Source organism: Somniosus microcephalus, chromosome 1, assembly GCF_052327205.1.
Source record: "Somniosus microcephalus isolate GS21.2 chromosome 1, FLI_Smic_1.0, whole genome shotgun sequence".
Lineage (NCBI taxonomy): Eukaryota > Metazoa > Chordata > Chondrichthyes > Squaliformes > Somniosidae > Somniosus > Somniosus microcephalus.
In genome coordinates this window covers 26820016-26840019 of record NC_140987.1, presented here as the reverse complement: position 1 = coordinate 26840019, position 20004 = coordinate 26820016, and the positions used below count along the sequence as shown (strand labels likewise).

At 46.7% G+C, this 20004-nt stretch overlaps 1 protein-coding gene across 6 annotated transcripts in view; it reads left to right on the top strand.

Moving 5' to 3' along the window:
• Window positions 1-20004, top strand: part of nek1 (NIMA-related kinase 1) — a 220172-nt gene that overhangs the window by 142880 nt on the left and 57288 nt on the right. For 5 of the 6 annotated variants that reach the window (XM_085976042.1, XM_085975980.1, XM_085975847.1 and 2 more), the window contains 3 exons: window positions 3886-4059; window positions 5699-5767; window positions 18395-18638. In XM_085976042.1, the coding sequence (XP_085832168.1) occupies window positions 3886-4059; window positions 5699-5767; window positions 18395-18638 (487 nt within the window). The remainder of the gene's footprint in view (window positions 1-3885; window positions 4060-5698; window positions 5768-18394; window positions 18639-20004) is intronic. The other variant, XM_085975769.1, reaches the window with a different exon arrangement.

Below are 20004 nucleotides of genomic sequence, written 5' to 3'. Positions count from 1 at the left end.
CTGAACACCACCTATCCAGGAATATTTAATACCCAATCCTGTCCTTTTTTGAGCCAGGTCTCCGTCATTGCCACGACAACATATTCCCATGTGGCTATTTGCGCCTGCAGCTCACCAACCTTGTTTACTATGCTTTGTGTGTTCACATACATACACTAAACCTATCTTAGACCATCCTGTGTTCTCTCTTAGTCTGACTCCACCTAATACCTTACTATTTATTACTTTAGTGCTATCTGTCTCTCCCAATCCTTTGTGCCCTTTGTTTCTCCTTTCGAATGCTACATCCTGGTGCCCATCCCCCTGCCAATTTAGTTTAAACCCTCTCCAACAGCACAAACAAACCTCCCCTGCGAAGACATTGGTCCCAGCTCTGTTGAGGTGCAACCTGTCTGGCCTGTACTGGTCCCACCTCCCCAGAACCAGCCCCAGTGTCCCAGGAATTTGAAGCCCTTCCTCCTGCACCCCATCTCCAGCCACGCATTCATCTGCTCTACATTCCTATTTCTATACTCACTCGCGCATGGCGCTGGGATTAATCCAGAGATTACTACCTTTGAGGTCCTGCTTTTTAATCTCTTTCCTAGCTCCCTGAAATCTGCCTGCAGGACCTCATCCTTCTTTCTACCTATGTCGTTGGTACCGATATGGACCACGACCTCTGGCTGTTCACCCTCCCCCCTCAGAATGCTTTGTAGCCAGACTCTTAATGTTAAACAATAGAACATGAATATGTGTTGTACGCTTCCAGTAATTAATTGTCCCATGATAGTGTAGTGAATACTTGGTAATTGGTGCATTTGTCTAGCGCTTGTTACGTAAAAAAGGGATGTTTGAGTGCTTTCAAAAGGCTTTCGATAAGGTCCCGCATAAGAGGTTAGCGTGTAAAGTTAAGGCACATGGGATTGGGGGCAAGGTATTGACTTGGATAGAGAACTGGTTGGCAGACAGAAAGCAAAGAGTTGGAATAAACGGCTTTTTCTCTGAGTGGCAGGCAGTGACTTGTGGGGTACCGTAGGGATCAGTCCTTGGACCCCAGCTTTTCACAATATATATTAATGATCTGGACGAGGGAACTAGATGTAATATCTCCAAGTTTGCAGACGACACAAAGCTGGGTGGGCGTGTGCTGTGAGGAGGATGCCGAGAAACTTCAGTATGATTTGGACAGGTTGGGTGATTGGGCAGAAGCATGGCAGATGCAGTATAATGTGGATAAATGTGAGGTTATCCACTTTGGTGTCAAAAACAAGAAGGCAGATTATTATCTGAATGGCAATAGATCGGGAAAAGGGGGAAGTGCAACGAGACCTGGGCGTCCTTGTGCACCAGTCACTGAAGGTAAGCATGCAGGTGCAGCAGGCGGTTAAGAAGGCAAATGGTATGTTGGCCTTCGTAGCGAGAGGGTTCGCGTACAGGAACAAAGATGTCTTGCAGCAGTTGTACAGTGCTTTGGTGAGACCACATCTTGAGTATTGTGTGCAGTTTTCGTCGCCTTATCTGAGGAAGGATGTTCTTGCCATGGAAGGAGTGCAGCGAAGATTCACCAGGCTGATACCTGGGATGGCAGGAATGACGTATGAGGAGAGATTGTGTCGATTGGGCTTGTACTCGCTGGAGTTTAGAAGAATGAGAGGGAATCTCATTGAAACTTATAAAATTCTGACAGGACTAGACAGACTAGATGCAGGAAGGATGTTTCCAATGGTCGGGGAATCCAGAACCAGGGGTCACAGTCTAAGGATAAGGAGTAAGCCATTTAGGATAGAGATGCGGAGGAATTTCTTCACCCAGAGAGTGGTGAACCTGTGGAATTCTCTGCCACAGGAGGCAGTAGAGGCCAATTCATTAAATATATTCAAGAAGGAGTTGGATATATTTCTTAAGGCTAAAGGGATCAAGGGATATGGGGAGAAAGCAGGGACAGGGTACTGAATTTGGACGATTAGCCATGATCTCATTGAATGGCGGAGCAGGCTCGAGGGGCCGAATGGCCTACTCCTGCTCCTATCTTCTATGTTTCCGGGATGGTTGATAGCGAGCAAGTACTAAGCGTTGGGGACCAGAAAGAATGGAAGGGGTGGGGAGGAGGGAAAACACATGGTTGAAAAGTAGGCCAGTGTTGGAGGACCAGAGAATGTACTCGGGGACAAGACTGAACGGTACACACAAGGGGCAGAGGTTATGCAGTGATTTGAAAGCAAGGGCGAGAATCTTCTCTGATTCTCTGGGACCCGGGAAGCCAGTAATGAGAATTGGAGTGACGGGGAGAGGGCCTTAGTGTGGGTGAGGATGTGGGCAGCGACATTCTGGATGATTTGTAGTTGATGAGCGGTCGGAAGGAAAGGAGAATATTGGAGAAGTCCCGTTGGGAGGCGATGCAAGCTGTGTATTAGGGTTTGAGTGGCAGAGGGGGAAAGATAATGATCGAGGCGGGCGCTGTTACTAAGCTGAAAGAAAGCTGTCTTGATGGATTGAATGTGGGGAACAAAGATGAGCTTGGGGCCTAATAGGCTGCATCCCAGGTTAAACCGAAAAGGGAGATGGAGTTGAGGCCAAAGGAGTTTTGTGGGAGTTGAAGATGATCACTTCAGTTTTGCTGATGTTAAGTGGAAGGAAATTTTGGCTCATCCAGGACATGGTTCCATTTAGGCAATGGGAGACCATAGTAAAACATGAGGCTGATGAAGGAAGTAGCAAGGTAGAGCTGGGTGTCGTCAGTAGGCATGTTGAAGCTGATCCCATGCATCTGGATACAACTAATATCTGTACCTATTTTAATCAACATCCTGGGGGTCACCATTGACCAGAAATTTAACTGAAACAGCCACACAAATACAGTGGCTGCAACAGCAGGTCAGAGGCTGGGTATTCTGTGGTGAGTGTCTCGCCTCCTGTCTCCCCAAAGCCTTTCTACCATCTAGAAGGCACAAGTCAGGAGTGTGATGGAATACTCTCCACTTGCCTGGATGAGTGCAGCGCCAACAACAATCAAGAAGCTCGACAACCATCCAGGACAAAGCAGCCCGCTTGATTGGCACCCCATCCACCACCTTAAACATTCACTCCCTCCACCACAGGGGCAACATGGCTGCCGTGTGTACCATCTACAAGATGCACTGCAGCAACTCACCAAGGCTTCCTCGACAGCACCTCACAAACCCGCGACCACTGCCACCTAGAAGGACAAGGGCAGCAGGCGCATGGGAACACCACCAACTGCAAGTTCCCCTCCAAGTCACACACCGTCCTGACATGGACTGCAATGGTTCAAGAAGGCGGCTCACCACCACCTCCTCGAGGGCAACTAGGGATGGGCAATAAATGCTGGCCTTGCCAGTGACTTCCACATCCCATGAACAAATTTTTTTTTTTAAATCATGAGATTCTTATGTGAAGTGTTATGGGTATATGTAACGTATTGAGCTGTTGATTTGCAGTAACTAAGCTAGGTTATATATTTTTAAGGTTGCTAACATTTAAACTTGAGATTAATGCGCTTTTATACCTTGGAAGCAATAACTTAAAAATGTGGGTTTAGAAGAAAAATTCAGTTGTTTGGCTTAATTATTTGGTTTGAATGTTTAATTACGATCTAACTAACAGTTATCTGTAAATGGTTGGTTTGCCATTTTCAAGTTAATTGTGATAGGGTCTGGAATGCACTGCCTGAAAGGGTGGCGGAAGCAGATTCAGTAGTAACTTTCAAAAGGAAATTGGATAAATACTTGAAGGGGAAAAATTTGCAGGGCTGTGGGGAAAGAGGAAGGGAGCGCGACTAATTGGATAGCTCTTTCAAAAAGCCGGCGCAGGCATGATGGACTGAATGGCCTCCTATAGTGATTCTATGTGAAAATAACATTTGCACTCTCAAATTCTGCTCAGCTTGCAGCTAAAGGATTTAAGCAGCTATTTGCAGCTACTCCTATGGCATCAGCTGCATCTTCATCCTCTTTCCAAGGACGGCAAGCATCGGCCCCATCTTCCAAACCCCAGTCACCAGCAAAATCCAGCACGCCTGCTATTTCGATGACCGCTGCACTGAAAGACGTCGGCATTGTAAGTGCGTCTTAACTTCTTTGCATTCCCTTCAAAAGAACTCAGCTACACCTCTCGAATGTGACCTGCACGTGCAGTGGGGTTGCAGAAGACCACTACTCCACTAAAGGGACATTGCGCCAGTTTTTTTTTCCACTTCTTTCTTGAAGGCGTTTAGCTCCTTGCTTGTGGAAGAGAGTATGTTCCGCGTGAGGCACTCCGGTGCCTCGACCAGGCAGTCGTAGAAGACATTTGATTAACGTTTTCAGGATATTAAGGGGAACAGATAGGGTAGATAGAGAGAAACTATTTCCGCTGGTTGGGGAGTCTAGGACTAGGGGGCATAGTCTAAAAATTAGAGCCAGACCTTTCAGGAGTGAAGTTAGGAAACACTTCTACACACAAAGGGTGGTAGAAGTTTGGAACTCTCTTCCACAAACGACCGTTGATGCTAGATCAATTGTTAATTTTAAATCGGAGATTGATAGATTTTTGTTAACCAAAGGTATTAAGGGATATGGGGCAAAGGCGGGTATATGGAGTTAGGTCGCAGATCAGCCATGATCTCATTGAATGGTGGAACAGACTCGAGGGGCTAAATAGCCCATTCCTGCTCCTACACAGTCATTGCTCTAGTGAGCAGTGAGGGGCCATCGGCCTTTTAACCCTGGGAGCAGTCACAGCCGAGCTTAATTCTCTCCTTACCCAATGTCTATACTATACGTATGTTCTAGCAGGGATAGAAATCTGGAGCAGAAACACTGGTTAATTCTTCTGATATGAACACAGAAAATACTGAGCATACACGCCAGGTGTGTCAGCATCTGAAAACAGAAAAGGCAGGTCATGCTTTGGCTCTAGAGCTGGGCAGAACCAAGGTCTCTCCCCGAAACCACCCACCTGCTCTCTCTCTTTCTCCAGTTACTGGCAGGCTTTCCAAGTGTCAGATCTTGGCCTCCTGCAATTTATAATTAACATAAAACTCAACTGGTTCACTTATGTCCTTTTTAGGGAAGGAAACCTGCTGTTTTCACCTGGTTTGGCCTATATGTCCCCCACATCACCCTGGTTGACTAAGTGTCAGCCATGGCTCAGTAGTTAGTACTCTCGTCTTTGAGTCGGAAGATTGTGAGTTCAAGCCCCACTCCAGAAACTTGAGCACAAAAAAACTAGACTCGGTGCAGTGCTGAGGGAGCGCTGCACTGCCGGAGGTGGCGTCTTTCAGATAAGACGTTAAACCAAGGCCCCGCCTGCGCTCTCAGGTGGACGTAAAAGACTGCTTGGCACTATTTCAAAGAAGACCAGGGGAGTTCTCCCCGGTGTCCTGGTTAATATTTATCCCTCAATCAACATCAACAAAAACAGATTAGCTGGTCATTATCACATTGCTTGTGGGAGTTTGCTGTGTGCAAATTGGCTGCCACGTTTCCTACATTACAACAGTAGTCACAAAAGGATGTCCTGAGGTCGAGAAAGGCGCTGTATAAATGCAAGTCTTTTGTTTTGAAGTGTCCCAGCAAACAACTCGGTTGTACAAGGGCAACTTGGGATGGGCAATAATTGCTGGCCTTGCCAGCGACGCCCATGTCTCAAGATTGAATAAAGAAACAAGAAAAAGGTCACAAGAATAATAATTCTTCATTCTTTTTTCTGATGTCAGGAAGGAGAAACACCAACAGTCAAGGAAATCTCAGAGGAAATTAAAAGGCCTGGCTCTTCCATTATTCAGGTGAGAGTTGGACTGATGCATAAATTCCAACTTAAATGAAGTCGAAGTTTTGATTGAAGACTGATACCTGGGATGGCAGGAATGACGTATGGAGAGAGATTGGGTCGATTAGCCTTATATTTGCTAGAGTTTAGAAGAATGAGAGGGGATCTCATTGAAACTTATAAAATTCTAGACAGACTAGATGCAGGAAGGCTGTTACTGATGGCGGGGGAGTCCAGAACCAGGGGTCACAGGCTAAGGATAAGGGGTAAGCCATTTAGGACTGAGATGAGGAGGAATTTCTTCACCCAGAGAGTGGTGAACCTGTGGAATTCTCTACCACAGAAGACATCCAAAAATGTGCAGGTTAGGTTGATTGGCTATGATAAATTGACCCTTAGTGTTAGGGGGATTAAATACGTGGGGTTACAGGGATAGGGTGGGATATGTGTTGGTGTAGGGGTTACGGGGATCGGGTGGGATATGTGTCGGTGCAGGCTCGATGGGCCGAAATGGCCTCTGTCTGCACTGTGGGGTTTCTGTGATTCTGTGAAGACAGTTGAGGCCAATTCATTAAATATATTCAAGAAGGAGTTAGATATGTTTCTTAAGGCTAAGGGGATCAAGGGATATGGGGAGAAAGCAGGGACAGGGTACTGAATTTGGATGATCAGCCATGATCGCATTGAATGGCGGAGCAGGCTCGAGGGGCCGAATGGCCTACTCCTGCTCCTATCTTCTATGTTTCTATGACTAATTTACTGTTCCGCCAGTGTTTCATGTTGGATTGCATATTTTGTTATTGCTCACATTTGCTCCGAGAACACCATTTTCATTGCCTCCTGTTTTTCTTTAAAAAGGAAAGTTATATAAATATTTGGCACCATATTGTGAAAGAGCAGCGGGGAGTGGGACTAATTGGATAGCTCTTTCAAAGAGCCGGCACAGGCACGATGGGCCGAATTGCCTCCTTGTGTGCTGTATGATTTTATGAAAGGAAGATGCAGTGCTTTGTGGAGAGACCACGGAAGTGGGATTAACTTTTGGTTGCTCTCGCATAGAAGGGGCACAGAATTGACCGGTTGAATAGCCTACTTTTTGTGCTTTACACTTCAATGGTTCTAAATCACCTGCTTTACTCATTATTTGTATACAACTAAGTATAAATTAAGAAATGTAGCGCACTCATTAAATTCATATTGTCTGTCTCCCTCTTCAGCAGAGTGGGTCAAAAAAATTGCAAATTGTTTTTATTTTTAAGGTGTCTGTTCATCTTTGTGTGAACTGTACCATCTCCTTTACTCATTGGAGTTTAGAAGAATAAGAGGTGATCTTATTGAAACATATAAGAAGATACTGAGGGGGCTCGACAAGGTAGATGCAGAGAGGATCTTTCCCCTCATGGGGGAATCTAGAACTAGGGAGCATAGTTTCAGAATAAGGGGTCGCCCATTTAAAACGGAGATGAGGAGGAATTTCTTCTCTGGGGGTCGTGAATCTGTGGAATTCTCTGCCCCAGAGAGCTGTGGAGGCTGGGTCATTGAATATATTTAAGATGGAGATGGACAGATTTTTGAACGATAAGGAGTCAAGGGTTATGGGGAGCGGGCAGGGAAATGGAGCTGAGCCCAAGATCAGATCAGCCATGATCTCATTAAATGGTGAAGCAGGCTCGAGGGGCCGAATGGCCGACTCCTGCTTCTATTTCTTATGTTATGTTTAGTCGTGTCAGCTGTGGCTCAGTGGGTAGCACACTCTCCTCTTGAGTTAGAAGGTTGTGGGTTCAAGTCCCACTCTAGGGACTTGAGCACATAAATCTAGCCTGACACTCCAGTGCAGTGCTGAGGGAGAGCTGCACTGCTGGAGGTGCAGTCTTTCGGATGAGACGTTAACCTGAGGCCCCGTCTGCTCTCTCACGTGGAAGTAAAAATCCCATGGCACTATTTCGAAGAAGAGCAGGGGAGTTATCCCCAGTGTCCTGGCAAATATTTATCCCTCAATCAACGTTAAAAAAAACAATTACCTGGTCATTAGCACATGGATGTCTGTGGGAGTTTGCTGTGCGCAAATTGGCTGCCGCATTTCCCACATTGCAACAGTGACTACACTCCAAAAAAAAAAAATACTTCATTGGCTGTAAAGCACTTTGACGCCCAGTGGTCGTGAAAGGCGCTAGATAAATGCAAGTCTTTCTTTTTTTAGTCATTGCCAACTGAATAAAGTGTATAATTCATCCTGTGGCAATGTGCACTCCTACATTGTCCAGCCATGAAAGTTGCATCCTTAGAAGTCTCCGAGAATTATGTTGTTGTTGTGGTATGAATGATAACAATGTGGGTAGGGTACGGAGTGGGGAGAAAGAAAGGAAAAGTACTGAACCAAGATTTCTATCAATTTGAGACAATAATGGAGTGCTTTAACCATTCCAAGCATTTACCACTTATCATGTGATTCCACTTTTAATGCAATAGCCCTTATCCAAATTTAAAATGGCAGCAGCATAGACAAATTTAATGTTTTAGTCCATCAAACTGAGGGAAGTGAAGGAAGAAATCGCGGAGGTACTGGCCATAATCTTCCAATCCTCCTTAGAAACCGGGGTGGTGCCAGAGGACCGGAGAATTGCAAACGTTACACCATTGTTCAAAAAGGGTGTAAAGATCAACCCAGCAACTGCAGGCCAGTCAGTTTAACCTCGGTAGTGGGGAAGCTTTTAGAAACAATAATCGGGGACAAAATTAACAGTCACTTGGACAAGTGTGGATTAATTAAGGAAAGCCAGCACGGATTTGTTAAAGGCAAATCGTGTTTAACCAACTTGATTGAGTTTTTTGATGAGGTAACTGAGAGGGTTGGTGAGGGCAATGCGGTTGACGTGGTGTACGTGGATTTTCAAAAGGCGTTCGACAAAGTGCCACATAATGGGCTTGCCAGCAAAGTTGAAGCCCATGGAATAAAAGGGACAGTGGCAGCATGGATACGAAATTGTCTGAGTGACAGGAAACAGAGTAGTGGTGAACGGTTGTTTTTCGGACTGGAAAAAGGTTTCCTGTGGTGTTCCCCAGGGGTTGGTTCTAGGACCACTGCTTTTCTTGATATATATCAATGACTTGGATGTGGGTGCACAGGGCACAATTTCAAAATTTGCAGATGACACAAAACTTGGAAGTATAGTGAACAGTGAGGATAGTGATAGACGACAGGCTGGTGGAATGAGCGGGCATGTGGCAGATGAAATTTAAAGCAGAAAAGTGCGAAATGATACATGTTCATGGAAAGAATGAAAATTGGCTTAGTGGCAGGAGGCAGAGGGTGATGGTCGAAGGTTGTTTTTGTGACTGGAAGCCTGTGTCCAGTGGTGTACCGCAGGGATCGGTGCTGGATCCATTGCTGTTTGCAGTGTACATTAATGATTTAGATATGAATGTAGGAGGTATGATCAGTAAGTTCGCAGATGACACGAAAATTGGTGGAGTGGTAAACAGCGAGGAGGGAAGCCTCAGGCTACAGGACGATATAGACGGATTGGTTAGATGGGCAGAACAGTGGCAAATGGAATTTAACCCTGAAAAGTGTGAGGTGATGCATTTTGGGAGGATTAACAAGGCAAGGGAATACACAATGAATGGTAGGACCCTAGGAAGGACAGAGGATCAGAGGGACCTTGGTGTGCATGTACATAGATCCCTGAAGGCAGCAGGACAAGTAGATAAGGTGGTTAAAAAGGCATATGGGATACTTGCCTTCATTAGCCGAGGCATAGAATATAAGAGCAGGGAGGTTATGATGGAGCTGTACAAAACGCTAGTTAGGCCACAGCTGGAATACTGTGTGCAGTTCTGGTCGCCACACTATAGGAGGGATGTGAATGCATTGGAGAGGGTGCAGAGGAGATTCACCAGGATGTTATCTGGGCTGAAGCGCTTCAGCTATGAAGAGAGACTGGACAGGCTGGGGTTGCTTTCCTTAGAGCAGAGAAGGCTGAGGGGGGACCTGATTGAGGTGTACAAAATTATGAGGGGCATAGATAGGGTAGATAGAAAGGAACTTTTCCCCTTAGTAGAGGGGTCAATAACCAGGGGGCATAGTTTCAAGGTAAGGGGCAAGAGGTTTAGAGGGAATTTGAGGAAAAACTTTTTCACCCAGAGGGTGGTTGGAATCTGGAACTCACTGCCTGAAAGGGTGGTAGAGGAAGGAACCCTCACAACATTCAAGAAGCATTTAGATGAGGACTTGAAACGCCATAGCATACAAGGCTATGGACCAAATGCTGGAAAATGGGATTAGAATAGACGGGCTTGATGGCCAGCGCGGACACGATGGGCTGAAGGGCCTCTTTCTGTGCTGTATAACTCTATGACTATGAGGAAATATAAACTAAAGGGTACAATCCTAAAGGGGGTGCATGAATAGAGAGACCTGGGGTATATGTGCACAAATCGTTGATGGAGCAGGGCAGGTTGAGAAAACAGTTAAAAAAGCTAACGGGAACCTGGGCTTCATGAATAGAGGCATAGAGTACAAAATTATGATGAACCTGTATTGAACACTGGTTCAGCCTCAGCTGGAGTATTGTGTCCAATTCTGGACACCGTACTTTAGGAAGGATGTGAAGGCCTTAGAGATGGTGCAGAAAAGATTTACGAGAATGATTCCAGGGATGAAGGACTTCAGTTACGTGGATAGACTGGAGAAGCTGGGGTTGTTCTCCTTGGAGCAGAGAAGATTGAGAGGAGATTCGATAGAGGTGTTCAAAATCATGAGGGGTCTAGACAGAATAGATAGAGAGAAACTGTTCCCATTGGCAGAAGGGTCGAGAACCAGAGGATACAGATTTAAGGTGATTGGCAGAAGAACCAAAGGCGACATGAGGAAAAACTTTTTTACGCAGCGAGTGGTGAGGATCTGGAATGCACTGCCTGAAAGGGTGGTGGAGGCAGACTCAATCACGGCTTTCAAAAGGGAGTTGGATAAGTACCCAAAGAAAAACAATTTGCAGGGCTATGGGGAAAGGACAGGGGAGTGGGACTAGCTGAAGTGCTCTTGCAGAGAGCCGGCACGGGCTCGACGGGCCGAATGGCCGCCTTTCATGCTGTAACCATTCTATGATTCTAAACCCAACTAATTTTAAGTGAAACTTGCTTTTTTTTTAAAGCCAGTAATCATCACCTTGGATATATGCACATCACAGGGCTGCCTCCTCACAATACTGCAGTTCGTGCACAGACTGAGAATATGTACCCCATAGAAGGCTGGTGTACCACATAGAAGGCTGGTTAACAAAATTGAGGCTCATGGAATAGGTGGGTCAGTGGCAGCTTGGATAAGGAATTGGCTTAAGGACAGAAAACAGCGAGTTGTGGTAAATGGCTGTTTTTCAGACTGGAGGATGGTAGACAGTGGTGTTTGTTAAATCCGTGTATCTTGATGTATGGTGTCCTTCAATAAATAGACAGAGACTGCAGATAACAAACAACAGGTGTTTACTGGATGAGGGTTACTCTAAAACTAACAGTACAGATCCCTACTCAGGGTTTATATACAGGTGTGGTCACTGCCGGTACTACAGTATACAGGAGCTGTAAAAAGTAGTTCTCCCCTTAAAGGTACATACACTACAATTCCTCCCCTTTTAGATTAACAGCACCATAACATTCATTTAACAATTAACACTTTTAACATGCAACATTAACTGAAAATAGTCCATTTATAAATTCAGTCTTTGGGGCAGCTTCCTGATCCTTTCTGGATAGCGCCTTTCCTGAGTGTCTTGCTCTTGGTGCGGAGGCAATTCTGGCCCCCTGTCGTCGGTTGGTTCATCAGCTTCCGATGCTACTGTTTCTGGGGTAGATGCTACCTGTATGTCGGGTTCATCACGAGGTACGCGAGACCTGGGCTTGACTCGTTCCTGTGACTCTAGGATCTGGTCGACATGGCGTCTCTCAATGTTCTCCCCAACATCCACTGTGTACATTAGTGGCCCCTGCCGTGTGCATATCGTTCCTGGTTGCCATTTCTCTGTTCGGTAGTCGCGGGCCAAGACTGCTTGCCCTACATTGAAGCTGCTTGTCGGCTTCTCATTGATGTGCTGGAATTGCTTATTCTCAACATCTCTTCGTACATTTGGTCTGAGCAAATCCAGACGAGATCTCAACCTTCGGTTAAAGAACATCATGGCCGGGGTCTGGTTGGTGACTGCATGTGTCGCATTTCTGTAGGCTAACAGGAAATTGTCCACCTTATGCTGCAGTGGAATGTCGTCATCGCACATGGCCCTTACTGCTTTTTTAAAGGTTTGTACGAACCTCTCAGCCAATCCATTTGTGGCTGGATGATACGGGGCGGATGTGTAATGCCGTACCCCATTCCTTTTCATAAATCTTCTAAACTCTTCGGACACAAACTGTGGTCCGTTATCAGAGCAAATCTGCTCTGGCAAGCCGTTCCTGGCAAATATGGTCCGTAGGACTGCAATAGTTTTCTCTGTGGTGGTGAAGGACATTTTGATCACCTCAGGCCATTTCGAGTGCGCATCCACGGCTATTAAAAACATTGAGTCCATGAATGGACCAGCAAAATCAATATGCACCCGTTGCCATGTAGATGAGGGCCACTCCCATGGGTGTAGAGGGGCATGTGGTGGTGCATTTTGGACCTTCTGGCATCCTGAGCAGCTCTTTGTCAGGTCCTCGATTTGCTGATCGATCCCCGGCCACCACACATAAGCCGTAGCAAGGCTTTTCATTTTCACCCCTCCCAGATGGCCTTTGTGAAGCTCATTGAGCACTCTCTCCCTTAACTTTGGTGGAGTTACCACTCGGGATCCACACATCAAGGTCCCCTGGCATACTGACAGCTGTTCTCTTCTAGATGAGAATCCTGGCATCAGTGAGTCGCCATGTGTTGGCCATCCCTTCACCGTCAAGTCATATACCCGAGACAGCGTCGGGTCATTTCGGGTCTCCTCTATATCCGCGTTACTTACTGGCAAGCGTTCAATTATAGTCGAATAAAATATTTCGACAGGGTCCACTGCTGGTGCTTCCTCCGCAGTAGGCAGTGGCAGGCGTGATAGCCCATCAGCGTTTCCATGCTGTTTCGTGCCCTTATACTCGATTTCATATTGGTTCGCCCCTAGAAAAAGGGACCATCTTTGTAGCCGTTGCGCAGTCATCACCGGAACGCCCTTCTTTGGATTAAAGATGGAGACAAGTGGTTGGTGGTCAGTCAGCAAGGTGAACTTCTGCCCGTGCAGATAGTGGTTGAACTTTTTCACTCCCTACACTAGGCTGAGGGCCTCCCTGTCAATCTGGGTGTAGTTACGCTCGGCTGAGGTTAGTGACCGAGACGTAAAGGCTACTGGCCTCTCCGAGCCCTCTGGGAATTTGCGCGACAGCACCGCTCCAATGCCATAGGGTGATGCATCACACGCCAACGGAATTGGTAGTGCTGGGTTGAAATGAGCCAACACCTCTTTTGATGTGATCAATTCTTTGCACTTCTGGAAAGCTCGTTTACATTCGTCATTCCACTTCCATGGTACCCCCGTTTGCAGTACGGTGTTCAGTGGGTGTAGTACTGTAGACAAATTCGGCAAGAACTTATGGTAGTAGTTCACCAACCCGAGGAACGACCTCAGTTGTGACACATTTTCCGGTGCTGGAGCCTTGACTACTGCCTCAATCTTTTCAGGGGACTTATGTAACCCCTCTTCATCAATAACGTGGCCACAATACGAGATCTGCTTCTGGAAAAACTCGCATTTGTGGCGATTAGCTCGGAGCCCATAATCCTTCAATCTAGTGAGCACCTCTGCTCCAGGTTGGCGAGGTGATCACTCATTTTCGCCCGTGACCAGGATGTCGTCCAAATAACACTGGGTCCCTGGAATCCCTTGCAGGACTTGATCCATTGCCCTTTGCCAAATAGCCGGAGCTGATGCTACCCCGAACACCAGCCGGTTCTATTGGTAGAGACCTTTATGAGTGTTGATCGTGAGGTATTGTTTCGAGGCTTCTTCTACCTCCATTTGCAGGTACGCCTGGGCCAGATCAATCTTAGTGAAGCGTTTCCCTCCAGATAGCGAGGCGAAAATATCTTCAATCCGTGGAAACGGATATTGTACAGTGTGAAGGACTGGGTTCACTGTCACCTTAAAGTCCCCACAGATGCGAACCTTCTTTGGTCCCCCAGGCGTATTACTCAATGACCTCTTCATTACAGGAACGATGGGTGTAGCCCACTCGCTCCAGTCCACTTTGGATAGTACTCCTGAATGTTCCAAACCTTCCAGCTCTGCTTCGACGGCTGGGCGGATCGCATAAGGTCTGGCCTTAAAAAACTTTGGGCTTGCATTTTCCTCTATTTTGATCGTCGCTGTTATGCCTTTTAGTGTTCCGAGTCCCTCCTGGAACACTTCTTGTGCGTCAGTTAGCATTTTTGACAGTCGTCCAGGTGTGACGTCGTCATCCTTTTTGGCATCTACAGTCAGTGCTTGTATGGAATGCCAATCTAGCTGTATCTTCCGGATCCATTCACGTCCTAGTAGTGGTGGTCCTCCATCTGGCAATACATATAAGTCCATTTTTGGTGATTCCTTGCCATTGTATATCACGTTCACCCTTATTTTTCCTTTGGGGTAGACTTTTTGCCCCGTGTACGTCTTCAAGACAATCTCTGTATCTCTCAAGGGTATATGTGAGAATAGCCGCTTGTAGTCCCTTTGGTTTATGACTGTTAGGGCTGATCCTGTGTCCAATTCCATTTTCACTTGGACTCCGGCTATCTTGAGCGTGACCCAAGTAGTTTGGTGATCCTCCGTTTTGATCACAATATGTAGTTTCAGACAACCCAGCTCCTTGCTTCCGGAGTCTGTATCACTCTTCAGTTCGTCTGAACTACTCTCCGTCACCTTATGTACCTTCTTGTACTTCTCCTGTGGGGATTTCTTGCTGCTGGTTTTCTTTTACGACCTGCAGACTCTTGCTATGTGTCCTACTTTTCCACACTGCCTGCACACTTGGTCCTTGAACCAGCAATCCTTATGGTCGTGTGTTGTTCTGCCGCAGCAATAGCACTTTACTGTTCCGTATGACATTTCATTTGTGCCATATTCTTGCGGTCTCCGTTGTATCTCTGCCGCGCCCTGTGCTGCTGCTTCGTGTGATACTGCCATGCTGAAAGCCTTGTCCAGTGTAAGATCCTTTTCTGATAGAAGCCGTTTCTGGGTTCCTTCACTTTGAAGACCACACACAAACTTGTCCCTTAAAGTATCTGCTAGTCCCGTTCCAAACTGGCAGTGTTTCGATAGCTTGCGCAGTTCCGTTAAATACTCAGCATTACTTTCATTTTTATGCTGGTTCCTTTTGTGAAACTTAAATCTTTCCGCTATCAGCAGCGGTGTGGGGTCTAAGTGGTCCTGTAGTATTGACACTGTTTTCAAAATCCTTTTCCGCTGGCTTCTCTGGGGTTTCTAGGTTTCGCAGCAAGCCATACGTTTTTGCACCCATTGAATTCAACAATACCAGCGCTTTCCTATCATCTGGCACTTCATTCGCCTTGCAGTGCACTTCTATGCGTTCGACATATGTCGTCCAATCTTCGACTTCACTGTTGAACGCTGTGACACTGCCACTCTTCGGCATCCCTGGGTGTGGTTAGACTGGCTCAAGATGGCGTCTCCCGTGCTCTCCCTTCTTCTCCGCTGCGGCTCAAACAAAATGGTGTCTCCCGCGCTCTCCCTTCTTCTCCGCTGCGGCTAAAAAAAAATGGCGTCTCCCGCGCTCTCCCTTCTTCTCCGCTGCGGCTCAGATGGCGTCTCCCGCGCTTCCCTTTCTTCTCCGCGGACGCTGCTCGGCCCTTGAACACTGACTGAGCTCTGCGCGTTTTCCTGCGCGCCTCTCTTGTTGACGCCGCTCGGTCCTGAACCCCGGCTGCGCCCTGTGCGCTTTACCCTCTCTCTTACCCCATCGACGCTGCTCGGCCTTTATCTGTGCCGTCGGTCGGCTCCAGCCGCCACTGTCCGGGAAGGGTCTGCGCCGTACCTGTTGCCAGCCCGTTGCGCTGGATCGTCGTGACTGGAGAACCAAGCCCAGCTCTCCACAGCCGCCTCCTGCGATGCTCAAGTCTTCTCTGGATGGTCGACGCCCGTATTTCTGGACTCGGCCTTGTTCTTTCACTGTTCTCCAGGAGCAAATCCCTGGGAGGTGATGCAGAGTTGCAGGTAGGTTTGAATCCACTCGTCGCCACTGTTAAATCCGTGTATCTTGATGTATGGTGTCCTTCAATAAATAGACAGAGACTGCAGATAACAAACAACAGGTGTTTACTGGATGAAGGTTACTCTAAAACTAACAGTACAGATCCCTACTCAGGGTTTATATACAGGTGTGGTCACTGCCGGTACTATACAGTATACAGGAGCTGTAAAAAGTAGCTCTCCCCTTAAAGGTACATACACTACAGTGTTCCTCAAGGGTCAGTGCTGGGGCCGCTACTTTATTGATATATATATATATAAATGACCTGGATATTGGAATAGAGAGTAGAATTTCTAAATTTGCCGATGACACCAAACTTGGGGGTGTGGTAGACAGTAAGGATGATACCAATCGACTGCAACGCGACATAGAAAGGGTAGCAGAATGGGCAGACAAGTGGCAGATGGAATTTAATAGAGAAGTGTGAGGTGATGCATTTTGGCAGAAGGAACAGGGAGAGTCAATATACTTAATGGCACAGTTTTAAAGAGTGTGCAGGGACAGAGGGACCTGGGAGTTAATGTGCATAGGTCCCTGAAGGTGGCAGGACATATTAAGAGAGTGGTGAACAAAGCATATGGGATCTTGGGCTTCATAAATGGAGGTATTGAGTACAAAAGTAGAGAAGTTATGCTGAATCTTTATAAACCGCTGGTTAGGCCACAACTGGAGTATTGCGTCCAGTTCTGGTCACCACACTTTAGGAAGGATGTGAAGGCCCTTGAGAGGGTGCAGAGGAGATTTACCAGAATGGTTCTGGGGATGGGGGATCTTAGCTACAAGGACAGGTTGGAGAAACTGGATTTATTTTCATTAGAGCAAAGGAGGTTGAGGGTGATTTGATAGAGGTGTACAAGATTATGACGGGTTTGGATAGGCTAGATGGGGAAAGGCTGTTCCCACTAGTTGATGGTACAAGGACTAGAGGACACAGATTTAAGGTTTTGGGCAAGAGATATAGGGGGGATGTGAGGAAAAACTTTTTAACGCAGCGAGTGGTGAGGACCTGGAACTCCCTGCCAATGGAAGTGGTGGGAGCGGAGACACTCAATGTTTTCAAGGGTAGACTGGATAGGCATTTGAGGGAAATAAATATGCAGGGCTATGGGGATAGAGCGGGGGAATGAGACTGACTGGATTGCTCAACAGAGAGCCGGCACGGACTCGATGGGCCGCATGGCCTCCTTCTGTGCCGTTATGACTCTGTAGAATGTGAGCTGTTCCTTCTTCTGAGAAGCGCTTCATTTATCTGCAATGTCTGTTTCCTCTTGTGAGTACACAGACCGAAATGAAGGCTGCGAGTTGTAAAACCAAATATTGATGCGATACGAAAGACTAGGACTTAGTTTAAACATCTGGGCCTGGAGCTTCTGCATGATTTTGCTCGGATATCAGCTTAATTGGGACGGAATCAAATGAAATGGTGCTAAAGATTGCTGAATTTATAAGCGTATGAGTTGCACTCGACCACTTTACGTTGGAGTGTCTGCGATCCTTTCCGCTGGTTCAAAAGTCCATTGGCCCGAATCGGTCCCCCCACCTATAAAACCCACCACGCCCCCCCAGTCCGGGACAACATGTTTCTGCCGATTGTGCCCATTCGGGGAGGTGTTCGTCACATTGCGCCCAGATTCTCGGGCGCACGGGCACCCGCGGTCACATGACTCCAGTGATAATCGCTTGACCTGTGACCAGCAGTCCATTGAATCCACTGACCCAGGCCTGCTCCTCCTGCTGCTGCGGCAAGTGCTTTAAATTCAGTCAACTGATCCGTCCTTGGTGCACGAGACCTGTGACCAGCGGTCAATTCAAGCCACACGGGTGTGTCCCGCTCTGCTGCAGGAATTAGTTAGTTGAAGACCGCAGCAACCAGCAGCCAGTTGCAGTCGCAGGCCCTGCTGCGGCAGAAATCAAAATTGAAGAATGGTTCTTTTCCTGGCAATCCCACTCTTTGTGAGGCTGGAGGAGGGAAGGGTTCCAATACATTACGCTGCTTGATTGCGGATTCATGGGAGATTTTACATTCGGGCTTACGCTAATGAGTTTGCGCAGAAACTTAAGCATAACTTCACCTATGTTACCTCGGCGGGGGGAAACGGTGCATTTTCCTGATAGCGCCCCTGACGAAAACTCGTCCTGAATTGTAATGTAAGACACTATTGGCCAATATCTTCTGACCTATTATTTAATTAAAAGGTTGAATTTTATTCTCTATCTCCACATACATTGTTCTTTTAAAAAAGTAAGACCCATTGTGAGGTTTCCGCTTCCTCTATACTTCAGAATATACGCCTCTCTAAGTTGTGACTCAGGTTGGAATGTAGTTAGCTAGAATTTCTTCCAAAACCACTTCAGTTTTTGTACACGTTTTTTGTCTTTTTTCCAGAAGGAGAAGCAAGAAATTTTGCGCAGGTTAAATCAACATTTTAAAGCTCAGGAAAACCATGATTCAGATACGACGTCACACGAGGAAAGTGCTGAAACTTCTAAAGACAATCACGCACAGCCTGAAGAACAGCTCGAGGGTGGTCCTCACTCGGCAGGAGAAAGGAAAAAGTGGGAAGCGGAGCCCCCACCTGTGATTCCTCTCGCACAGCTCACGCTTGAAGAAACCTGCTCTGGGATAAAGGGTGAGAATAAAGAAGTGTTTACAACTTTACTCGAAAAGCCATTGTGAAGAGATACTGAATTCTACCCATAACTTTATTAAGAAGAAAGACTTGCATTTATATAGCGCCTTGCATGACTGCTGGCCATTTCAAAGGGTTTTACAACCAATGAAGTATTTTTTGAAGTGTAGTCACTGTTGTAATGTAGAAAATGCGGCAGCCAATTTGCGCCCAGCAAGCTCCCACAAACAGCAATGTGATGATGACCAGATCATCTGTTTTTGTGGTGTTGTTTGAGGGATAAATATTGACCATGTCCACCTGAGAGAGCAGACAGGGCCTCCGTTTTAACGTCTCAGCTGAGCGACGGCACCTCCAACAGTGCAGCACTCCCTCAGTACTGCACTGGAGTGGCAGCCTTGATTTTTGTGCACAAGTCTCTGGAGTGGGACTTAAACCCTCAACCTTCCGACTCAGAGGCGAGAGTGCTGCCCACTGAGCCACGGCTGACGCACTTTATTTTAAAAAATGCACAGGGAGTGCAATGTACACCAATGGGATATTAACCAGTTAAACAAAGCTACATCACTGATACGATAACAAAATACTGCAGATGCTGGAAATCCGAAATAACAACAGAAAATACTGGAAAAACTCAGCAGGCCAGGCAACGCAACATCCGTGGAGAGAAAATAGTCAACGTTTCGGGTGAACCCTTTGTCAAGACTAAAGAAGAACAGGAAATGAAATAGATTAAGAGGCCAGGCGGGGAGAGAACAAAAGAGAAGAGACATTAAGAGGTATTCAAAACGAGACGAGATGGTGATAGGACTAGTGGAGACAAAAGACGGCTCTAGATTAGGTGTGAAATCTGCTGGCAGAATGGGAGACAGCTGCCATGTGGGAGAGAGAAAAAAAAGGGGGGGGGGGGGGAAGGCCAAAACAAAGGTGTGGATAAAAAATATAAGTAAAAATGTAATAGGAGCCGAGGTTATGATCTGAAATTGTTGAACTCGATATTGAGTCCGGAAGGCTATAAAGTGCCTAATCGGAAGATGAGGTGCTGTTCCTTTACATCACTGATAACTTGGCTCAATATGGGACCTGGAAGTGGAGATGTGGAGGCTGGGTTTTCCCTATTCAGCGAATGTCCTGATGGTTCAGGTGACCCTAGCCGGACAAGCGACTAGAAGCTTACCAGCATTGTATACTCATAAAGTTGTGCACTCGGAGCCTGTTAAACTCCAGCAGTACCTCTGCACACACTTTGGGGTCCCCAAGACTTGGCTCTTGGCAACCTGTGCCCAAGTTCTATCCCTGTGGGGAGAGTGGGTGGTTTCCTGTTAGGGCAAACAAAATGGTCTTGTGATTTGAAAGATTCCAAACA